We start from the raw sequence: 16679 nt of genomic DNA, 5'->3' as shown, positions 1-16679 counted from the left end.
CAGTCGGCGGGACAAAGCCTCCTGGGCTAAACTGGAACTCTTGTAGCTAAGGTCCTGAGAGGGAACTGTGGGTCTTCTTAGCTCCATTTCCTCCACGGCCGGCAGGGGGCTCCAGAGAGCAGCAGACGGTCCAAAATCTCTAGCGTTGGGATGAGGTTGCGCTTTTGAGTACTAGGCCTGGCTAAACGGTGTGGTGTTCAGTCTAGTTACTGACCTCTGCAAACTGGTCTCCAGGCGATGGGGTGAGACATGCATGGATTAACAGCTGTGAAAAGCCCCGTGTTCACAGAAGTGTGGGTTTGGGTGGGAGGTTGGGACCAAAGGATTCCTCTGCCCCTCCCTGTTCATTCACAGACCTCTATACTGGGGTGCCCTCACTTCCTGGGGGGCGGGGGATGTTCTCAGCTTTCAATAGTCATGAGTTCTAAGCTCCTAAAGCCTCTCATTTTCCATTAATCAAATCCAGGGTTTGACCCCGAGAAGTCTTATTCATCGTTAGAAAAAAACTAGGATATGGCTCTGCAGCTGTTGCGGCTGGGTTTTAAAACAGGAGCCAGAGTTTGCCAGAAGGCCGTATATTCTATGTGGGATTATCAGTTCTCTTTCCTGAAAAGTTTTTGTTATGTTATTTATAGTGTGCTTGTGAATGGGATCACAGGGCAACTCGCAGAAGTCTGTTCTCTCCTTCTCTTCTCCATCAAAGTCTTGGGGTCGAACTCAGGTCATCAGGCCTCGCAGCAAGCGCCCGCTACCTGCTGAGCCCTACTGCTGGCCCTACAGGTTGTTTTTTTTTTTTTTTTTTTTTTTTCTTTTTTTTTGGAGCTGGGGACCAACCCAGGGCCTTGCTAATTAAATCCAACCCCCCTACAGGTTTTTTTTTTTTTTTTTTTGCTGGGAGGCAATGCTCTACCACTGAGCTAAATCCCAACCCCCTACAGGTTTTTTTTTTTTTTTTTTTTTTTTTTTTTTTTTTTTTGGAGCTGGGGATCAACTCCAGATGGGGCCTGTGGTTGCTGGGAATTGAACTCAGGACCTTTGAGCTAAATCCCCAATCTCCCCATACAGGTTGTTTTAAGGGCCTTCTCAGCTCTGGATGACTTTTGCTCTGAGGGATAATTCAGTGTTACAATAGCAATTAAAGAGTTAGGGCTGGACAGATGGCTCAGCAGTTAAGAGCACTGGCTGCTCTTCCAGAGGCCCTGAGTTCAAATCCCAGCAACCACATGGTGGCTCAAAACCATCTGTAATGGAATCCTTTCCTTGTGTGTTGAAGACAGTGACAGTGTACTCATATAAATAAAAATTAATTAAAAAATAAAAAAAGAGTTAATGCTGGGCTAGAGAGATGGCTCAGTGACACCGACTGCTCTTCCAGAGGTCCTGAGTTCAATTCCCAGCAACCACATGGTGGCTCACAACCATCTGGAATGGGATCTAATGCTCTCTTCTGGTGTGTCTGAAGACAGCAACAGTGTTCTTATGTATAATAAAGAAATTTAAGAAAGGAGGGTTGAAGTTTGGGATTTGGCTCAGTGGTAGGCGCTTGCCTAGGAAGCGCAAGGTCCTGGGTTGGTCCCCCAGCCCAAAAAAAAAAAAAAAAAGAAATAAAAAAAATCTTTTAAAAAAGGAGTTAATGCTTAGAAGCCAGGGCACTTTCCTTAAACTAGTTTTGGCTACTTTGTTCCTGATACTAATCTTAGTAAAAAAAAGTTACCTCTGGTAAGTGATGAAACCTGGTAAACCTGGTACAAGGAAGGAGGGAGGGAGGGAGGGAGATAGATAGAGAGAGAGAGAGAGAGAGAGAGAGAGAGAGAGAGAGAGAGAGAACAAATAGGGTGTATGCTTTGTTTAGGAGTGGTCCAACGGTTTTCCATGTTCACAGAAATATCTTTTTTTTTTTTTTTTGGTTTTTTTTTTCGGAGCTGGGGACTGAACCCAGGGCCTTGCGCTTCCTAGGTAAGCGCTCTACCACTGAGCTAAATCCCCAGCCCCCAGAAATATCTTTATAAGTTTTATTTTATGCATATGAGTGCTTTGCCTGCATTCATGGCTGTGCACCACATGCATGCAGTGCTGGTGGACGCCAGTAGAGGAAGTCAGAGCCCCTGGAACTGGAATTACCGATGGTTATGAGCTACCATGGATGCTGGAACCCCTCCCCCATCCTCTGCAAAAGTGCTCTTGACCTCTGAGCAGTTTCTCCAGCTCGGTTTTGTTTTTGTTTTTTTTTTTTTTTTTTGGAGACAGGGTCTGACGCTGTAGCCCAGGCTGCCCTCAAAGGTTGGATCCTTCTGCCTCTACCTCCTGAGTGCTGGGATTGTAGGTGTCTCACCACCAAGCAGACACTGTTCTTGAACTCGTGTTTCCATGTGTTGATGTGTTAAATAACCATCTACTGTGGGCTGGATACTGTTCCAGACACTGGAACATAGAAGGAAACACACCAGTTGTGTAGTTAGGGTTTTACTGCTATGAGCAGACACCATGATCAAGACAACTCTTTTTTTTTTTTTTTGTTTTTTTTTTTCGGAGCTGGGGCCCGAACCCAGGGCCTTGCGCTTCCTGGGCAAGCGCTCTCCCGCTGAGCTAAATCCCCAACCCCGATCAAGACAACTCTTATGAGAACAACATTTAATTGGGGCTGACTCACAGGTTCAGAGGTTCAGTCCATTACCATCAAGGCGGGAGCATGGCAGGCACGGTGCAGGAGGAGCTGAGAGTTCTACATCTTTATCTGAAGGCCGCTAGTGGAAGACTGACTTCCAGGCAGTTAGGATGATGAGGGTCCTAAAACCCACGCCCACAATGACACACCCACTCCAACAAGGCCACACCTCCTCCAAGGCCCACCCACTCTAACAAGGCCACACCCCCAACAAGGTCACGCCCATTCAATACCACTTCAACAAGGCCTCACCTAATAGTGCCACTCCCGGGGCGGAGCATATAAGGGTCGTGGTTCACCGAGTATACACGTAGACCCAGCAATGACAGACGGTGTTAAAGTTCAATATTACTTGATATTGTAATACAGGGGATGTCACGAAGAGAAGCGGGGAGGGAGTGGGGCTCCAGGCCACACTAATGTGTCAGAAGCAGAGAATATTGAACTTGAGACCTTGGAGGCCAGGGGACATCCCAGGCAGAGCTAACAGCAAGTGCAAGGTCCCAAGACCTTGAATACATTAAGAGAAAAGAGACGAAGTCGGTAAGATGAGACCCAGGAGAACGCTGGGTACTGGAAGGCCTGGTAGGTAGCCCGGCAAGGAGGAGGGAAGGGTGAGTGGTCTCAGGTCAGGGAGAGGGACTCAGGAGGACAAAGATGGAGAACTGGCATGGTTCTTAGCGGAAGCGGTCAGGTGAAGGAGCCATGCTGCTGCTTGAGAGGTGTCTGACCAGTGCACTCAACAGAAGAGTGGGGGCAATGCTCAAAGCCATCTCCCCCCAACCCAGGCTCTGCTTATGAGGGATGGGGGAGGGGCAGCCAACTGCGGGGACATGGGGGGCCCTGGGCTAGGAAAATGTGTGTGGGGAAGGGAACACTGCAGGATGAATGGAGTCGTCTTCCCTAAAGAGGGGCTGGCGACACCTCTTCTAAAGCAGCAGGCAAAGGTTGGAGTGTCCGCCGTCTCTTTGGACACCAAGAGAGAGCCATTAACTGTGAGGAAAGGTTAGCAAGGCAGCCGTGCTCTAGTCAGGAGACCCCACACAGCTCCTGGGGTACTGTCAAGTCCTAGTGAACTGGTAAGCTGGAAATAAGGTAAGTCTGGTCTGGTGACAGGGCTCAGGGGTGGAGATGCTGCTGACCCCTCGGATGACCTGAGCTTTACACACACACACACACACACACACACACACACACACACACACACACACACACGGACATACAGTTTTTTTTTTTTTTTAAACTTGAAAAGGGGCATGAAGCTCAGTGGTTATCGACTGCCGTTTGTCCAGAGGCGTTTCGTTCTGTTCCCAGCACCTACATCAGGTGGTTCATCAATGACCGTCACTCCAGCTCTAGGACATCCGATGTCCTCCAAGAGCACATACCACTCCCCATCCCCGTAATTTAAAAAAAAAAAAAAAATGCTGCCATGTGGCGGTGGTACACTCAGGAGGCAGAGGCAGGCGGATCTCTGTGAGTTTGAGGCCAGCCTGATCTACAGAGCGAGTTCCAGACAGCCAGGGCTGTGACACAGAGAGACTCTTGTTTTGAGAAACAAACGACAAATAAAGTGAAGTTCAAGACACATTTAATATTTTAATATTTATTTATTTATTTATCTATTATAAGTACACTGTCGCTGTCTTCAGACACACCAGAAGAGGGCGTCGGATCCCATTACAGATGGTTGTGAGCCGCCATGTGGTTGCTGGGATTTGAACTCAGGACCTCTGGGAGAGCAGTCAAGTGCTCCTAACCGCTGAGCCATCTCTCCAGCCCCATAATGTTCTAAACCAATTGAAAACCAGAGCCCCAGAGTCAGGCGCAGCACAGGGGAGCTTGGCCCCTGTAGCCTAAAGGCCTTTGGAGTGTCTCAGCTGGTGAAAAATGTGAAGGGTATGAGATCGATTTCCCACCATTGCAGAGTCGCTGAGGATCCCATCCATCTCTGGCATAAGTAAGGAACAAACTGTCTTGTTCTCCTCTGGGTCCCGTTTCCTTGACTTTCGTTTTTTCCTCCTCTGGAGCCACTTTCTCCCTCAGGAAATTAGGTTAGATTCCAGGAAAGAAAAACAAGACCGATAAACATCTTTAGCACAGGCTTCAAAAGTGTCCCCCCAGGCAGGGTGAGCCTTGAAGGTCAGGTCACCTTACCCCTGAGGAAAATCGCCTGGAGCAGGAGTGACCTCTAGGGAACTGACTGCTTCCTTTTAGCCTAGACAGCAGCGGATTACCTGCTCTGCGTGCGGTGAGCCCTCCAGCCCCTTGCTGCCTCTCTTTTCTTGTTTTCTGCTTACAGGAAGACTTGGACTTGCACGATCCCTTTATCTGTCTCCCTAAGAAGCCATGTCGATTACATTGTTTCCATGTTGTCTTTCTTTGCTAGCACAGTGGACAGGCCAGTGTCTAGGCTCTTGGGATTCCTGGAGCTGAGGGCCTTTGCCCTAAATAAATCACATGTTGAACCTTCCTAAGCTAGGGGCTGAGTTCTCTTTCTCCCTAAGACAAACGGGGTCCTATATTTGTAGTAATCCTCCTGCCTCAGCCTCCCAAGTGTCTCCATTACAGACACAAGCCACCGTCCAGGCCCAGCTTTTGTCGGTGTTTTTTTTTTTTTTTTTTTTTTTCCCCGGAGCTGGGGACCGAACCCAAGGCCTTGAGCTTGCTAGGCAAGCGCTCTACCACTGAGCTAAATCCCCAACCCCTGTTTTTTTTTTTTTTTAAAACAGGATATTTAAGGGATTGTTTACTTTTTTTCCCTCGAGGCTCTTAAGATGGCTCAGAGGTTAAAGATATGGAGCCTGACACCCTTGAGTTCGCATCCCCAGGACTCTCACAGTGGGAGGGGAGAACACTAAAAAAATGGCCTCTACCTCTGCAGGAGCTGGGTATGCTGCCCCCATCAAAAATGATAAATAAAATAGTTTTTTAAAAGTTTTGTGTTTTTTTTTTTCAGCTCCGAAAAAAAAAAAAAGTTGGTTTTTTTTTTTTTTCAGGTCTAGTCAGATGGCTCTGCAGTAAGGGTACGTGCCATCCAACCTGAGGATGTGACTTCTTGGGAGGGAAGGGACCGACTCCTACAGGCGCACTGTAGCATGTATGAACATGGTGCTGTGGTCTCAGATGTGTTGGGCTGAATTTATAACTATTCTGGAATATGTGCTATCCTCCAGTCACAGGCTTGACCGAGGCCGTAGCCCCTCTGAAAAGCTGAGACTCACACCGTGAAGAGGGTAGGGTTATCTGGGGGCTCTGAGGGAGAAGGAAGATCTGATTCTGCAAGTACTGGAATAACTGAATATCAACGCCGCTTCTGGGATGTTTAACAGCCCCTGACAGAATGAAGCAAGAGTGAGTAACGCCAGCCCCCTTGTTTGGCTGCCGAAGCGGAAAGGTTTGTAGCGGAAAGGTTTGGTTCATGCCTGTAATCTCAGAATTTGGAAGGATGAGGCAAGAGAATGTTGAGTCTAAGGTCAGCTTGGGGTAGATGGTGATTTCCAGGCCAGCCTGGGCTACGGAATGATGCGGAGTGAGGCTCTGTCTCAACCACACTAAACCAAAACGAAGGCTATCAAACCAAGCAGGAGAGAAAGCAGACAGGGACTTGAATCTGACCAACCAGCATGGTGTGTTTCCTTCAAAGATTATAAGTCAAAGCTGGGCTTTTACGGGATCCAGGTAACAGAACTGGATGGTGTGGTCACAGTTCAGGATCCAGAGGACATATAATTAATCCTCTAGGAACACAAGGGGTCATGTCACCTAGGGAGAAAAATCCTCACTACGCACATTTGACTGATGAGCATCAGTAAGGCGCTCGACACTGCTGAACCGGACCCTGCATTGACCAGATCCGGGTGGTCCTGGAAAGCCAGCGGAGGCTTTTTGGAACTGGGGAGCTAGAAGGAGCCAGCTTGAATTTAAGGGTTCAAACTGGAGCGTGCTCCTGGGGGCAGGAGGAAGGCTAGTCACATGGTTGGTATGATCTTCCAAGCTGGGCATTTTCTATAGGATGAAGAAATATGGTACTACAACTCCCCACCACCACCTTGGCTGGCCTGGATGGAACTCGCTGCTGTAGATACTGTAGCCCAAGCTGGTCTCTAACCAGATACGCTGGTCTGGAGGCGTCCTCCTGCCTCTGCCTCCTAAGTGGTGGGATTACAGGCTTGAGCCACCAGGCCTGGCTGACACTGGGGATTCTAAATTTCTCTGTGGTCGAAAAGGGATTGCCCAAGTCTCCTTAAGATACTGTGTTCGATTCCTATCCGGCCAGCTGGTGATTTGTTTAGGGAACGTCCGTCATAATTCTTCAACACTTTCAAAAGTAGAGCTAACCCCTTTATTTCTCTTTGGGTTCGCCCAATCTCCCTCAGTCGTTCGCAGTGGGACAGCCCATCTGACTCCTCCCCTTCCCGACAGCCGACTTCGCGCTGGGAAAAGCAATAGCTGCCCGATCGTTCCTTAGGTGGCAGGGAAGGGCGATCGAGAGGCAGGGCTGATCGATTAAAGTTGCCTGGCTCCTTGCGTGTACCGTACGCTGCGGGCTCTTCGCGCCTGCGTAGTGCGCCCCCCTCCCTTTCTGCCTCCTCTGCCGCCATGGCGCCTGTGGTTAGTATGGCTCCGCGTGCGACCGCGGCTCCGTGAGCGGCACGTGGGCCTGGTGGGCTGACTCGGGCTCAGGCTCGCGTGGGGCACTGCGCTTTGCAGCGTCAGGCCCGGGTGGCCTGGCAAGCCGGGCGGAGGAAGCCGGGTCCGCGGCCCGGTTCAGCACGTTGTGGGCGGAGGAGGCCGCGGCTCGACGCGGTGCGGGAGAGCCGGGAGAGCTCGAGGTGGCGGATCGGGCTCCTGCTAGCGGCCCGAGGGAGCTTAGAGGCTGCAGACTGGATATCGCCGGAGCCCGAGTCCAGTCCCGGACTCCGGGCAGCGGGCCCGATTAGTTGGGCGAGGGGCGGGGAAGACGGATGTGACCTGCCACCCCGGACGGCGAGTGGAAATGGCCCTCCACCTGGTGGCCGGGCTTCAGGGACGAGCTTTGGGCTTGAGGAGTCTTCTAGCACCCCTCGAGGAAACTACTTTTATTAGGGTGCAGGTCCTTTCAGGCGTTGGGTGAAGAAGGCCCGATTCTATTCTCTGGTCTGAGTGAGACTGGGTTTTGCAGCACCTTCGTATCAGGCTGTTCTTGGAGATAGCTTTACTTGGACGAAGTGGTTTTAGGTGGTGCTTTGTCTTGTAGTTGGGACTCTTAAGGTGCATTTCCGATCGTCTTCATCTTTCTACCTTGGCTTTCCAATGCCTGTTCTTTTCTCGGGACTAGACTTTTTAGCAGTCAGTCATTTTGGTTGGTAGGGGGAAGACACATTGGGTAGAACAATTTTGTAATAACTGAAAGGTTGATTCAGTGCAAGTTGTGGACGGTCTCTTGAACATGAAGGGAAATAGTGTGGTTTGCATGAACTGCAAAACTTGAATAGCAGAAACCTAGGTGAGTTTTTAGAAGTTTCAGGGGTTTGTAGAGAGACGATTGACGGATGTTAACTTTGTAAAAGTCAACTGGACCCTCTTAGGTGTAGTTTTGGAAGTGCTAAATCACGAGTTAAGCCAATCCAGCTGAAAATCGTTGACCACACTCTTAACTTTGAAGCTGGCATAGAAAGCAGCTAGGCTATTGTTTGATTCCCTCTGCCATTAACGAGAGGGTCCGGGATGTGGGGATTAAAAGCTAGGAGGTCAACGAAGTGCTGTAGTCTGAGGCCTAGGATAGATTTCACACTAAAGTTGAGTGTGCAGAGCACTTGTGAGAAAAATAAAAGTGGTGTTTCTTGGGGGTTGAGGGGAGAAACACTCCTTATTTTGGTTCACGTGCTGGCGGACCTTAATGCTTGTAAAGACGGGGTGTCTGGAGAGGTTGATCGGGACAAGTGTGCCAGTGATCCCCCTTTCCTGAGCACCCCGAAGGGAACCCATCTCAGCCTCCTTGGGTTTGTATTTGTAAGGACTTTATGCCTCTGACATGATTGGGTTTTTAAAGTGCGTGTGTGAGTGAGTGTGTATGTATGCATGCATATATACGTGTGTGTGTGTGTGTGTGTGTGTGTAGGGGACTGCCTGAGGCTTCATCTGCTTTTTGTATACTCCTAGAAAAAGCTTGTGGCGAAGGGGGGCAAAAAAAAGAAGCAGGTTTTGAAGTTCACCCTTGACTGCACTCACCCTGTAGAAGATGGAATCATGGGCTGCCAATTTTGTAAGTGACATTCTGCTGCTCTGCAGTGGGGATCCTGTCGGGGTACGGCTTGTTGGGCACTCCCACTTTCTCACTTAATCAGAGCCAGGGGGAATGAGGTATTTGTTGCTGAGTCCCTTGAGATAGGAGTGCAGTGACCCATTGCATTCACTTCCTTTAGTCTCTATGGGCAGCCCTGCCTGGGCCTTGCATACTCAGGCAGATGACAGGAGCTCACCACAGTACTGTCTCCCGAGTGTGTTTGCTTTAATCTGCATATTTGGGGCATGGGGGGGGTGTTAAGATTTTTATCTTTAAAAATTTGTGTGTGTATGTATGTTTGTTTGCTGCATGCATGTGTCCACCGTGTGCGTACAGTGCCCATGGAGGGCCAGGGCGTTGGTTGAATCCTCTGGAACTGGAGTTACATGTGATTGTGAACTGAGAACTGTGTTGGTGCTGAGAACCGAACCCTGGTCTCTAAAAGAAAGAGCAACATGTTCTCACCACTGACCCATCTCTAGCCCTGTCCTGACCTTTCCCCCCTTTATTTGACCCTAATCCCCAGTATCCTGTGTTTCCCTTAATTAAAATCACTAGGTGTCTGCGCCCCATTTTGGCTCCGGAGACTGAGGTCTTTGGATGTAAACATCCTCTAAGTTCCCAGTGTTTTTTCACATTCCAGAAGGTTAACTGTTAAGAACATTCCAAAAAATTTGAAAGTGTACAGGGATAACATAGCCATTAATTAATATTCAGTACAGATGGGCTTATTCTTGTGGCTACTAACCTTGTCAAATATGCCTCCATTGGCTCCTAATTTCTTTATCCAGCAACTTCTCCATGGCTTTGGTCCTGCACGTTGGTGGTTTCTTTTTTCTTAATTAAAGGTTATCATTACCTTTTTTGATGTATGTGTGGTGACCCCAGCACTTACCCCAGCACTTGGGAGGCAGAGGCAGGTGGATTTCTGTGCTTTTGAGGCCAGCCTGTCTGCAGTGTAAGACCTAAGTCTGTATACCACATGTGTGCCTTATGGCCCTGGAAGCCAGAGGAGGGCGCCAGATCCCCTGGAATGGGGGTTGCTGCCAGCGGGTGCTGGGAAACAGACCCAGGTCTCTCTAGCCCTCGGCGTCTCCTTTCTGTCGGGCATTTGTTGGCTGGCTGCGGCCTCTTTGTTCAGCAGACCACTCCTTAGTGTGTCCATCTCTGCTAAAGAATCCCTTCTAGATGACTGCTGTGAGAAGTTGGGATTTGTTTTCTAATTCCCCTGCTCCAGCATAGTTTTGCAGTGGAGTTTTAAAAAGAGCTGAGGACACTTTGGTTTTCAGTTGTCTTGGGAGTTAACTCAGGCGCTCCTTAAGTGCGCACTCTTACCTGCCACCGAGCCGTCCCCAGTCCTTACAACTGTAGTTCTGGGCTGAGAGGGGCTTCGTCTCATTGCAGTGGCCAACAGAACAAAACAAAAAGTCCCTTTTGGACGGAAGTCCCTGCAGCCTGAGGTGAATGGCTTGCTTGCCTTGGCTCACATGGTGCTTTGCAAAGTTTGTCTGGGCTCATGGGTCCCTGTCGCTCCTGCGGTACCATGCGGGTGACTCCAGGCAGGTCCGTAAGTGTTTTGTCTGTTTGTCTTGGGTCGTTACTAGGTGAAGATTGGCTTTCTCTGCCAGTGCTAAGAACCGGGCTCTGTGCCCCTTAGGCTCAGAAGCTGCTTGCTGCCTTGCATGTTCACATACAAGTTTGGCTTCCGTTTATTCTTGACCCCTTGTGCTTGTTTTTTACGTTGAGGTCAGGGATTCAGCTGTGTTGCTTACGTGTTACACTCTGAAAGTGAATGAACGTACTGCCACCTAAACCTTCCATGGGGCACATTTCTCCTGCATGGGACCAGCTAGGGCACCATCTTCAGATTGCATGATGCTGTGTTGTGTTGAGCAGTGCCATCGTGATTTTCCTTGTAAGCTTCATGATCTGAGTCTGATCCTTAGAGCCTGCTGAGAGGAGGACTCCCAAAGAATCACACACCACAGCACACGTACCCACATACATGATTCGGACTTACATAAGAGCCTGCTGAGAGGAAGACTCCCAAAGAGTCATTCAGCACACGTACCCACAAACATAAAGTGACTTACATAAGAGCCTGCTGAGAGGAGGACTCCTGAAGTTGTCCACTGGTCGTCAAACACCACAGCACATGTATCCTCATACATGATGTGGACATACATACACATAGATTTTAAAGACTGACGATTTTAAAGAGATTTGTGGGTTATTGTGAGGAGAACGTTTGAGCTGGTCTGCCTTTGAGACGGTAAAGTCACGTGCTCGTTGGTGATTTCTGCAGGAGCAGTTCCTCCAGGAGAGGATCAAGGTGAACGGGAAAGCTGGTAACCTTGGCGGAGGGGTTGTGACCATCGAGCGAAGCAAGAGCAAGATCACTGTCACTTCCGAGGTGCCTTTCTCCAAAAGGTATGGGAGGCGACCCTCCTGCTGGGTGTTGGCAGCGGATGAGCATGTGTGAGCAGACTCAGTTTTAGTTGTGTGCATGTGTGCTTGGGTGACCTGGAGCTCGGGGGCCCCGAGCTGGAGTCGCCCAGCGTAGGTGGGGGATCTAAGCTCCTCTCTGCCTGAGCCTCCTTCCAGGCCTGTGACGCGTTTATTTGCCTTGTGCTTATTTCTAAATTTTGTTCACAGGCTGCAGTATTTTAGAAGTGATGTGGATTTTGCCTATGTTTTTTGTTTGTTGGTGTGTTTGAGACCAGGCTGGTCTAGAACTCAGAGAGTTCTGAGGCCTCTGCCTCCCCAGTGCTAGGATTAAAGGAGTGTGCCACCATGCCTGGCTATTAAATTGTTGACTTCCATTGCTGTTAGGTCATGGTGGAGACAGGGTGACAGCCCCTCCCCTGTCTCAAGTAGCTTAGACTCACGTGGTAGCTGAGATTGGCCTTACCTCATCTCCTGAGAGCTGGGGTCACAGACGTGTGCTGCCACACTCGGATGAGAGCTGGGGTCACAGGCGTGTGCCGCCACACTTGAATGAGAGCTGGGGTCACAGGCGTGTGCCGCCACACTTGAATGAGAGCTGGGGTCACAGGCGTGTGCCGCCACACTCGGATGAGAGCTGGGGTCACAGGCGTGTGCCGCCACACTCGGATGAGAGCTGGGTCACAGGCGTGTGCCGCCACACTTGGATGAGAGCTGGGGTCACAGGCGTGTGCCACCACACTTGAATGAGAGTGTTCATCTTTAATTCTAGTTGTGTTTCTTGCAAGTGCTCCTGTGGCATTGAGAGATCTAATGCCATTGTGGATGGGGTGTGACACTGATGCTTTTGCCCCTGTGCATGAGGGTGCAGGTTTAAGCCAGGGCGGTGGGAATGGGTGAGGTGGGCTTTGCCCTGGTGAGCCTGTGGGATGAGGCTGCTGTCTTCTTGTGAGTTTTCCCTGATGCACCCTCATTTCCAGCAAGTTCTTTGCTCTGTGCAGGAGGGAAGGGGCTGTGGTTGGGATTTGAAGGTTCTTCTCTACCTCAGGCCTGTCCTCACAAACTCCCTGCTTTAGTCTCCCACAGCGTGGCGGCCTCCTTCTGTTTTGGAGACTGGAGCAGAGCACGAGGCTCTGTACACAGTGGGATGGAGTTAGTTCCAAGGGGTCTGGATAAGTTGCCTTGAGAACTTGGTTGTGGCTCAGGCAGGCCTTGAACTTAGCATTTTTCCTGCTTCTGTGTCCAGAGTGGTGGGGCCACAGGCTGTGCCCCATGTCTGCTCACCACTTTGTTGATAATAATGTTATTTTCTGGAAAATCCAAGGGTGTTCCCAAGTCTAGGACAACTTTTTCCTTGTCTCTGATCCTGTTTTACTGTGAGTTTTAAAACTATGGAAAGTTTTGAGTTAAGCTCTTCAAAGCAGGGTCTGGGGAAAAGAAAACAGTTTTATGTAGCCCAGGCTAGCCTCAGGCTGGCGGGGGATCCTCTCAAGTACTGAGGTGGATGGGAAGCAGCTGCTTTTCTGAAGGGAAGACTGGGCAGAGCTGAGCCCTGTAGAGTGCCTCGGACGGCCGCCAGTGAGACTGTTGGTCAGTGTGGGTCCTTGGTGGGCCAGTGTTTACTTGCACTGTTTTTGTTTTGTTTTTTTTTTTTAAGATTTATTTATTTATTATATATAAGTACACTGTAGCTATCTTCAGATACACCAGAAGAGGGCATGGGATCTCTTTACAGATGGTTGTGAGCCACCATGTGGTTGCTGGGAATTGAACTCATGACCTCTGGAAGAGCAGTCGGGTGCTCTTAACCGCTGAGCCATCTCTCCAGCCCTACTTGCACTGTTTTTAAGACAAGTTTTCTATGTGTAGCCCTGGCTGATCCTAGAACTCACTCTGTAGGCCAGGCTAGTATCGAACTTCCTAGAGATCTGCCTGCCTCTACCTCCCAAGTGCTGGCATTCAAAGGTGTGCGCCACCACTACTCAGCAAAAAGCAGGCATCTCGCGGCCTGTTTTGTGGTGGGAGAAACTGAGGTGTAGTGAGCTGGATTTGTGCAGTCTCCTCTTTAGGACTGAGAAGAGCCAGCTGTCAGAGTCTCACCTCGTGGCGTCTTCAGTAGTTGGTAAACACAGTTGGGCTCATGGAAATGGCAGTGAATAGCAGGTAGATTTTTAGAAATTGTAGTGTGGCTGAGAGCAGCTCGGGTGTGGGGAATGCTTGTCCCACATGTGCTGTACCCTGCCTTTGACCCCAGCAGAGGAGGACAAACCTGAAGACATTGTAAAGGTAAGACGGACCACATAAGCTCGTGGCCTCAGCTGACCTGGGCAGATTATTTGCGGCCAGCCTGTGTAATGGTGGGACCATCTCCTAACACGCGTGTCTGGGTGGCACGTGATGTGTCCATGGGTTGGGCAGTAGCCATCCCATCTAAGACATCAGAGACACAGGCACACGGTAAGCAGCCTGGAGAGCTTCAGTCCCCCACCTCAGGGAGGCTGCAGGATGCGGAAGTGCCCGGAGTTGCTTGGGAGGTTAATGGCTCTCAGCAGAGGAGTAAGGCGTGTGTAATTGTCAGCTTACCTGTGTGATCTTTCTTTAGTGGTCACTGCAGGCCATTTTGTAGGTGTCTGCTGATGTGTTCTCACTTTTATTGTCAATTTAGGGATGTGTGATAGACGCTTGCCTTGTTAGAGCACTGGCTTGGGTGTACTTGGTCTGAGAAACATCTTAAAATTGTTTTCAGTGTGTTTTATGAAGTTTAGTGTTTGAAAATGCAAAAAAAGCCAGCAGTCTAGTGTAGTTCTTGTGTTTTCTCTGCAGGTATTTGAAATATCTCACCAAAAAATATTTGAAGAAGAACAACCTCCGAGACTGGCTGCGCGTCGTCGCCAACAGCAAGGAGAGCTATGAGCTGCGCTACTTCCAGATCAACCAGGACGAGGAGGAGGAGGAGGACGAGGATTAAGACACATCGGTCTGCCATGTTTTGTATTAATTCATAAATAAAATTTAGGAACAAAACCCGGTGGTTTATCCTTGCATCTCTGCAGTGTGGGTTGGACAGGGTTGGAAATGACAGGACTGGGGTTTAACTGGGCTGCTGCTCGCTTGTACATAGACAATTTTCTCTGCTCAGAAATGTCAGTTCTCCAGTCGTGATGTCCAAACAGAAGAGCCAGGCTCAGGGGCTGCATCTGACACTGAGCAAGTGGACTAGAGGGACGGTCGTGAACTCTGACCAGCCTGAGTCTTACAGAACCTGGCGGTTGGTTGTTTTATCTGGTGCCTGTCACAAAGGAAGGTTTGAGATACAGTGTGGTGCTCCTCAGAAGCAAACAGGTGATTTCTTTATGTGATTTCCTCCCCTCCAGGAAAATGGCAGCCAGTAAGACAGGTTTCAGGGTCTCCAGGTTGGAACACAAGTTACTCACAATTGTGTGTACTAACCTTCTTCCTTCCTATTGAAATAAGAGGGGGTCTTTCAGTATTACTGCTGCATATTCTGCCTTTTATTAAAGAATCTGTAAGCACGCTGAGCATTTACGCGTTTAGGTGGCTCTGTATGGTATCTGTGAGTCAGGACAAGGACTTGTGCAAATCTTTGCCAGGAGCTGTTTGTCTAGCCTCCAGCAGAGGGCGAGGAGGACAGCTTCCACATGTTCCCAGTAGGGGGAGCCCTTCCATGCCCAAGATTCAGGAGGGAACACCAGTACTGGTGAAGGAGGGTGTGCTGTCACAACTGGACTTTGACAGAAGTAGTCCCAGGCCGCAGTCCAGTAGTAGAACTGACTGATGTGCTCCAGGTTTGATCCGCATCACTGGAGGAATCAGTCTAAGCTGTGTGAACCTGCAGGGTCCTGGGCATGGAGGCACTGGGGTTTTATCAAGGGTTACCTTGGAAGAGTTCTCAACACATAGGGTGCTCCTCTGGTCAGAAGTTGTGCAGAAGCATCTGCTTGCTTTCTAACCATAGTATGCAATGCTTTAAGGGCTCGCTCACAGCCGGTGGCCACACTCGAGGCCTGGACACCAAATGTCCGAGGTCCTCAAATTTAAGCTGTTGAGGCTTTTTGAGCCCCGTGTGGCAAAGGCTCCGGTGTTTTCTATTTCTATGCAAATTTCTTTAAGCAGAACTGTTACTGACTCTCCTCTGTCCTTGGAGGAGGAGGCCTTTCCTCCCAACTTCAGGTGCAGCCCCTCGTGATTAGCGTCTTAACATTTGTGACTTGGGTTTGCTGATCTCCTTTGTTTCGTTGGTGTACCCCGTGGTGGTTTTTAGTTTGGCTGTAAATCATTAACCCTGGGTTGGTTAGCATATGCTTCTAAAAAAAAAAAATGGTCCCAGATTTTGAAACTTGTAATAAAATGGAAACTCGATGGTTTTTATGCCTTTCTAACTCTTGTATCTGAATGTTGATCACTTTTTGTATTAAAGTGGCTGACACATGGCTACTGTCACTGTGCAAGGCTTTTCTTCTTTTTATACTTCACGCACCTTCGCCTCGCTGGTTAGCTGCACTGGGCACAGAGAAAAGTGTCTCCTGTCTCTCTCTCTCATCTCTCCTTTTGTACAGTTGAGCCTCCCTGAGGTTAGCTGAAGTTGGCTGTGCTCGGAGAATTGCTTTCCAAACAACTGACTTTTTCCGATGGGTGACATGGAGTGAACTTGAATTCTGTTAGACCTACCGTAGCCGCCGTATCCAGGCCCCTCCTAGACCCGTCTCCTTTATGTCTGGCCGGCCTTGTGCCTTACCTGTCTTTATCGGAAATGCTGGCACAGAACACCGGGGTTTTGAGCTGTGACTTCTGTTCACGGAAGTCATGAAACTGGCACAGACTCCTTCCCTGACAGCTGCGGTTGCTCCAGGTGCCTTCCCTCCCTCCCTCCAGTGTTGGTGTAGCCCAGGAGTAAGTATGGGAGGTCCTAGTGTGTGCTTCCAGAAGCCCCTCAGAGCCCCCACCCCTGCCTTTTGTAGCTTTCTCCCCAGCAGTAGCTAAGCAGTTGATGCACAGGGTCCCCTGCTGGTTCCTTGGCAGAGGTGCTGAGAGCCAGCCCTGACCAGACACCTCTAAGATACTTGCTGTCTGGGGTGCTCAGCCTTTTGAACTGAGTGGGGCACAGTTTACCGGAAGGTGAAGACCCTGGCAAGGAGGGATAGAGTCAGCCTAGGAGTTAGTGGGTGGGCCCTCCGAGTGAATGAAGCAAGCAGGGACCTGAGGGGATGGTGGTAGTGGTTGTTGGTTGTCTCCATAAAAGGTTGCAGGTAGAGGGGGCTGGGGAGTTGGCTCAGTCAGGGA

At 49.7% G+C, this 16679-nt stretch overlaps 1 protein-coding gene across 1 annotated transcript; it reads left to right on the top strand.

Moving 5' to 3' along the window:
• Window positions 1-7252: 7252 nt before the first annotated feature.
• Window positions 7253-15839, top strand: Rpl22 (ribosomal protein L22). The gene is given in 5 exon segments (XM_032893840.1): window positions 7253-7279; window positions 8810-8898; window positions 8900-8912; window positions 11239-11363; window positions 14202-15839. Coding segments are annotated over 5 exon segments (384 nt in total). The 5' UTR covers window positions 7253-7267; the 3' UTR covers window positions 14347-15839.
• Window positions 15840-16679: the final 840 nt, after the last annotated feature.

This window comes from Rattus rattus, chromosome 1 (genome assembly GCF_011064425.1).
Source record: "Rattus rattus isolate New Zealand chromosome 1, Rrattus_CSIRO_v1, whole genome shotgun sequence".
In the NCBI taxonomy this organism is placed as follows: Eukaryota; Metazoa; Chordata; class Mammalia; order Rodentia; family Muridae; genus Rattus; species Rattus rattus.
Note: the sequence above shows the minus strand (reverse complement) of the source record. Positions and strands in the feature narration are given on the sequence as shown.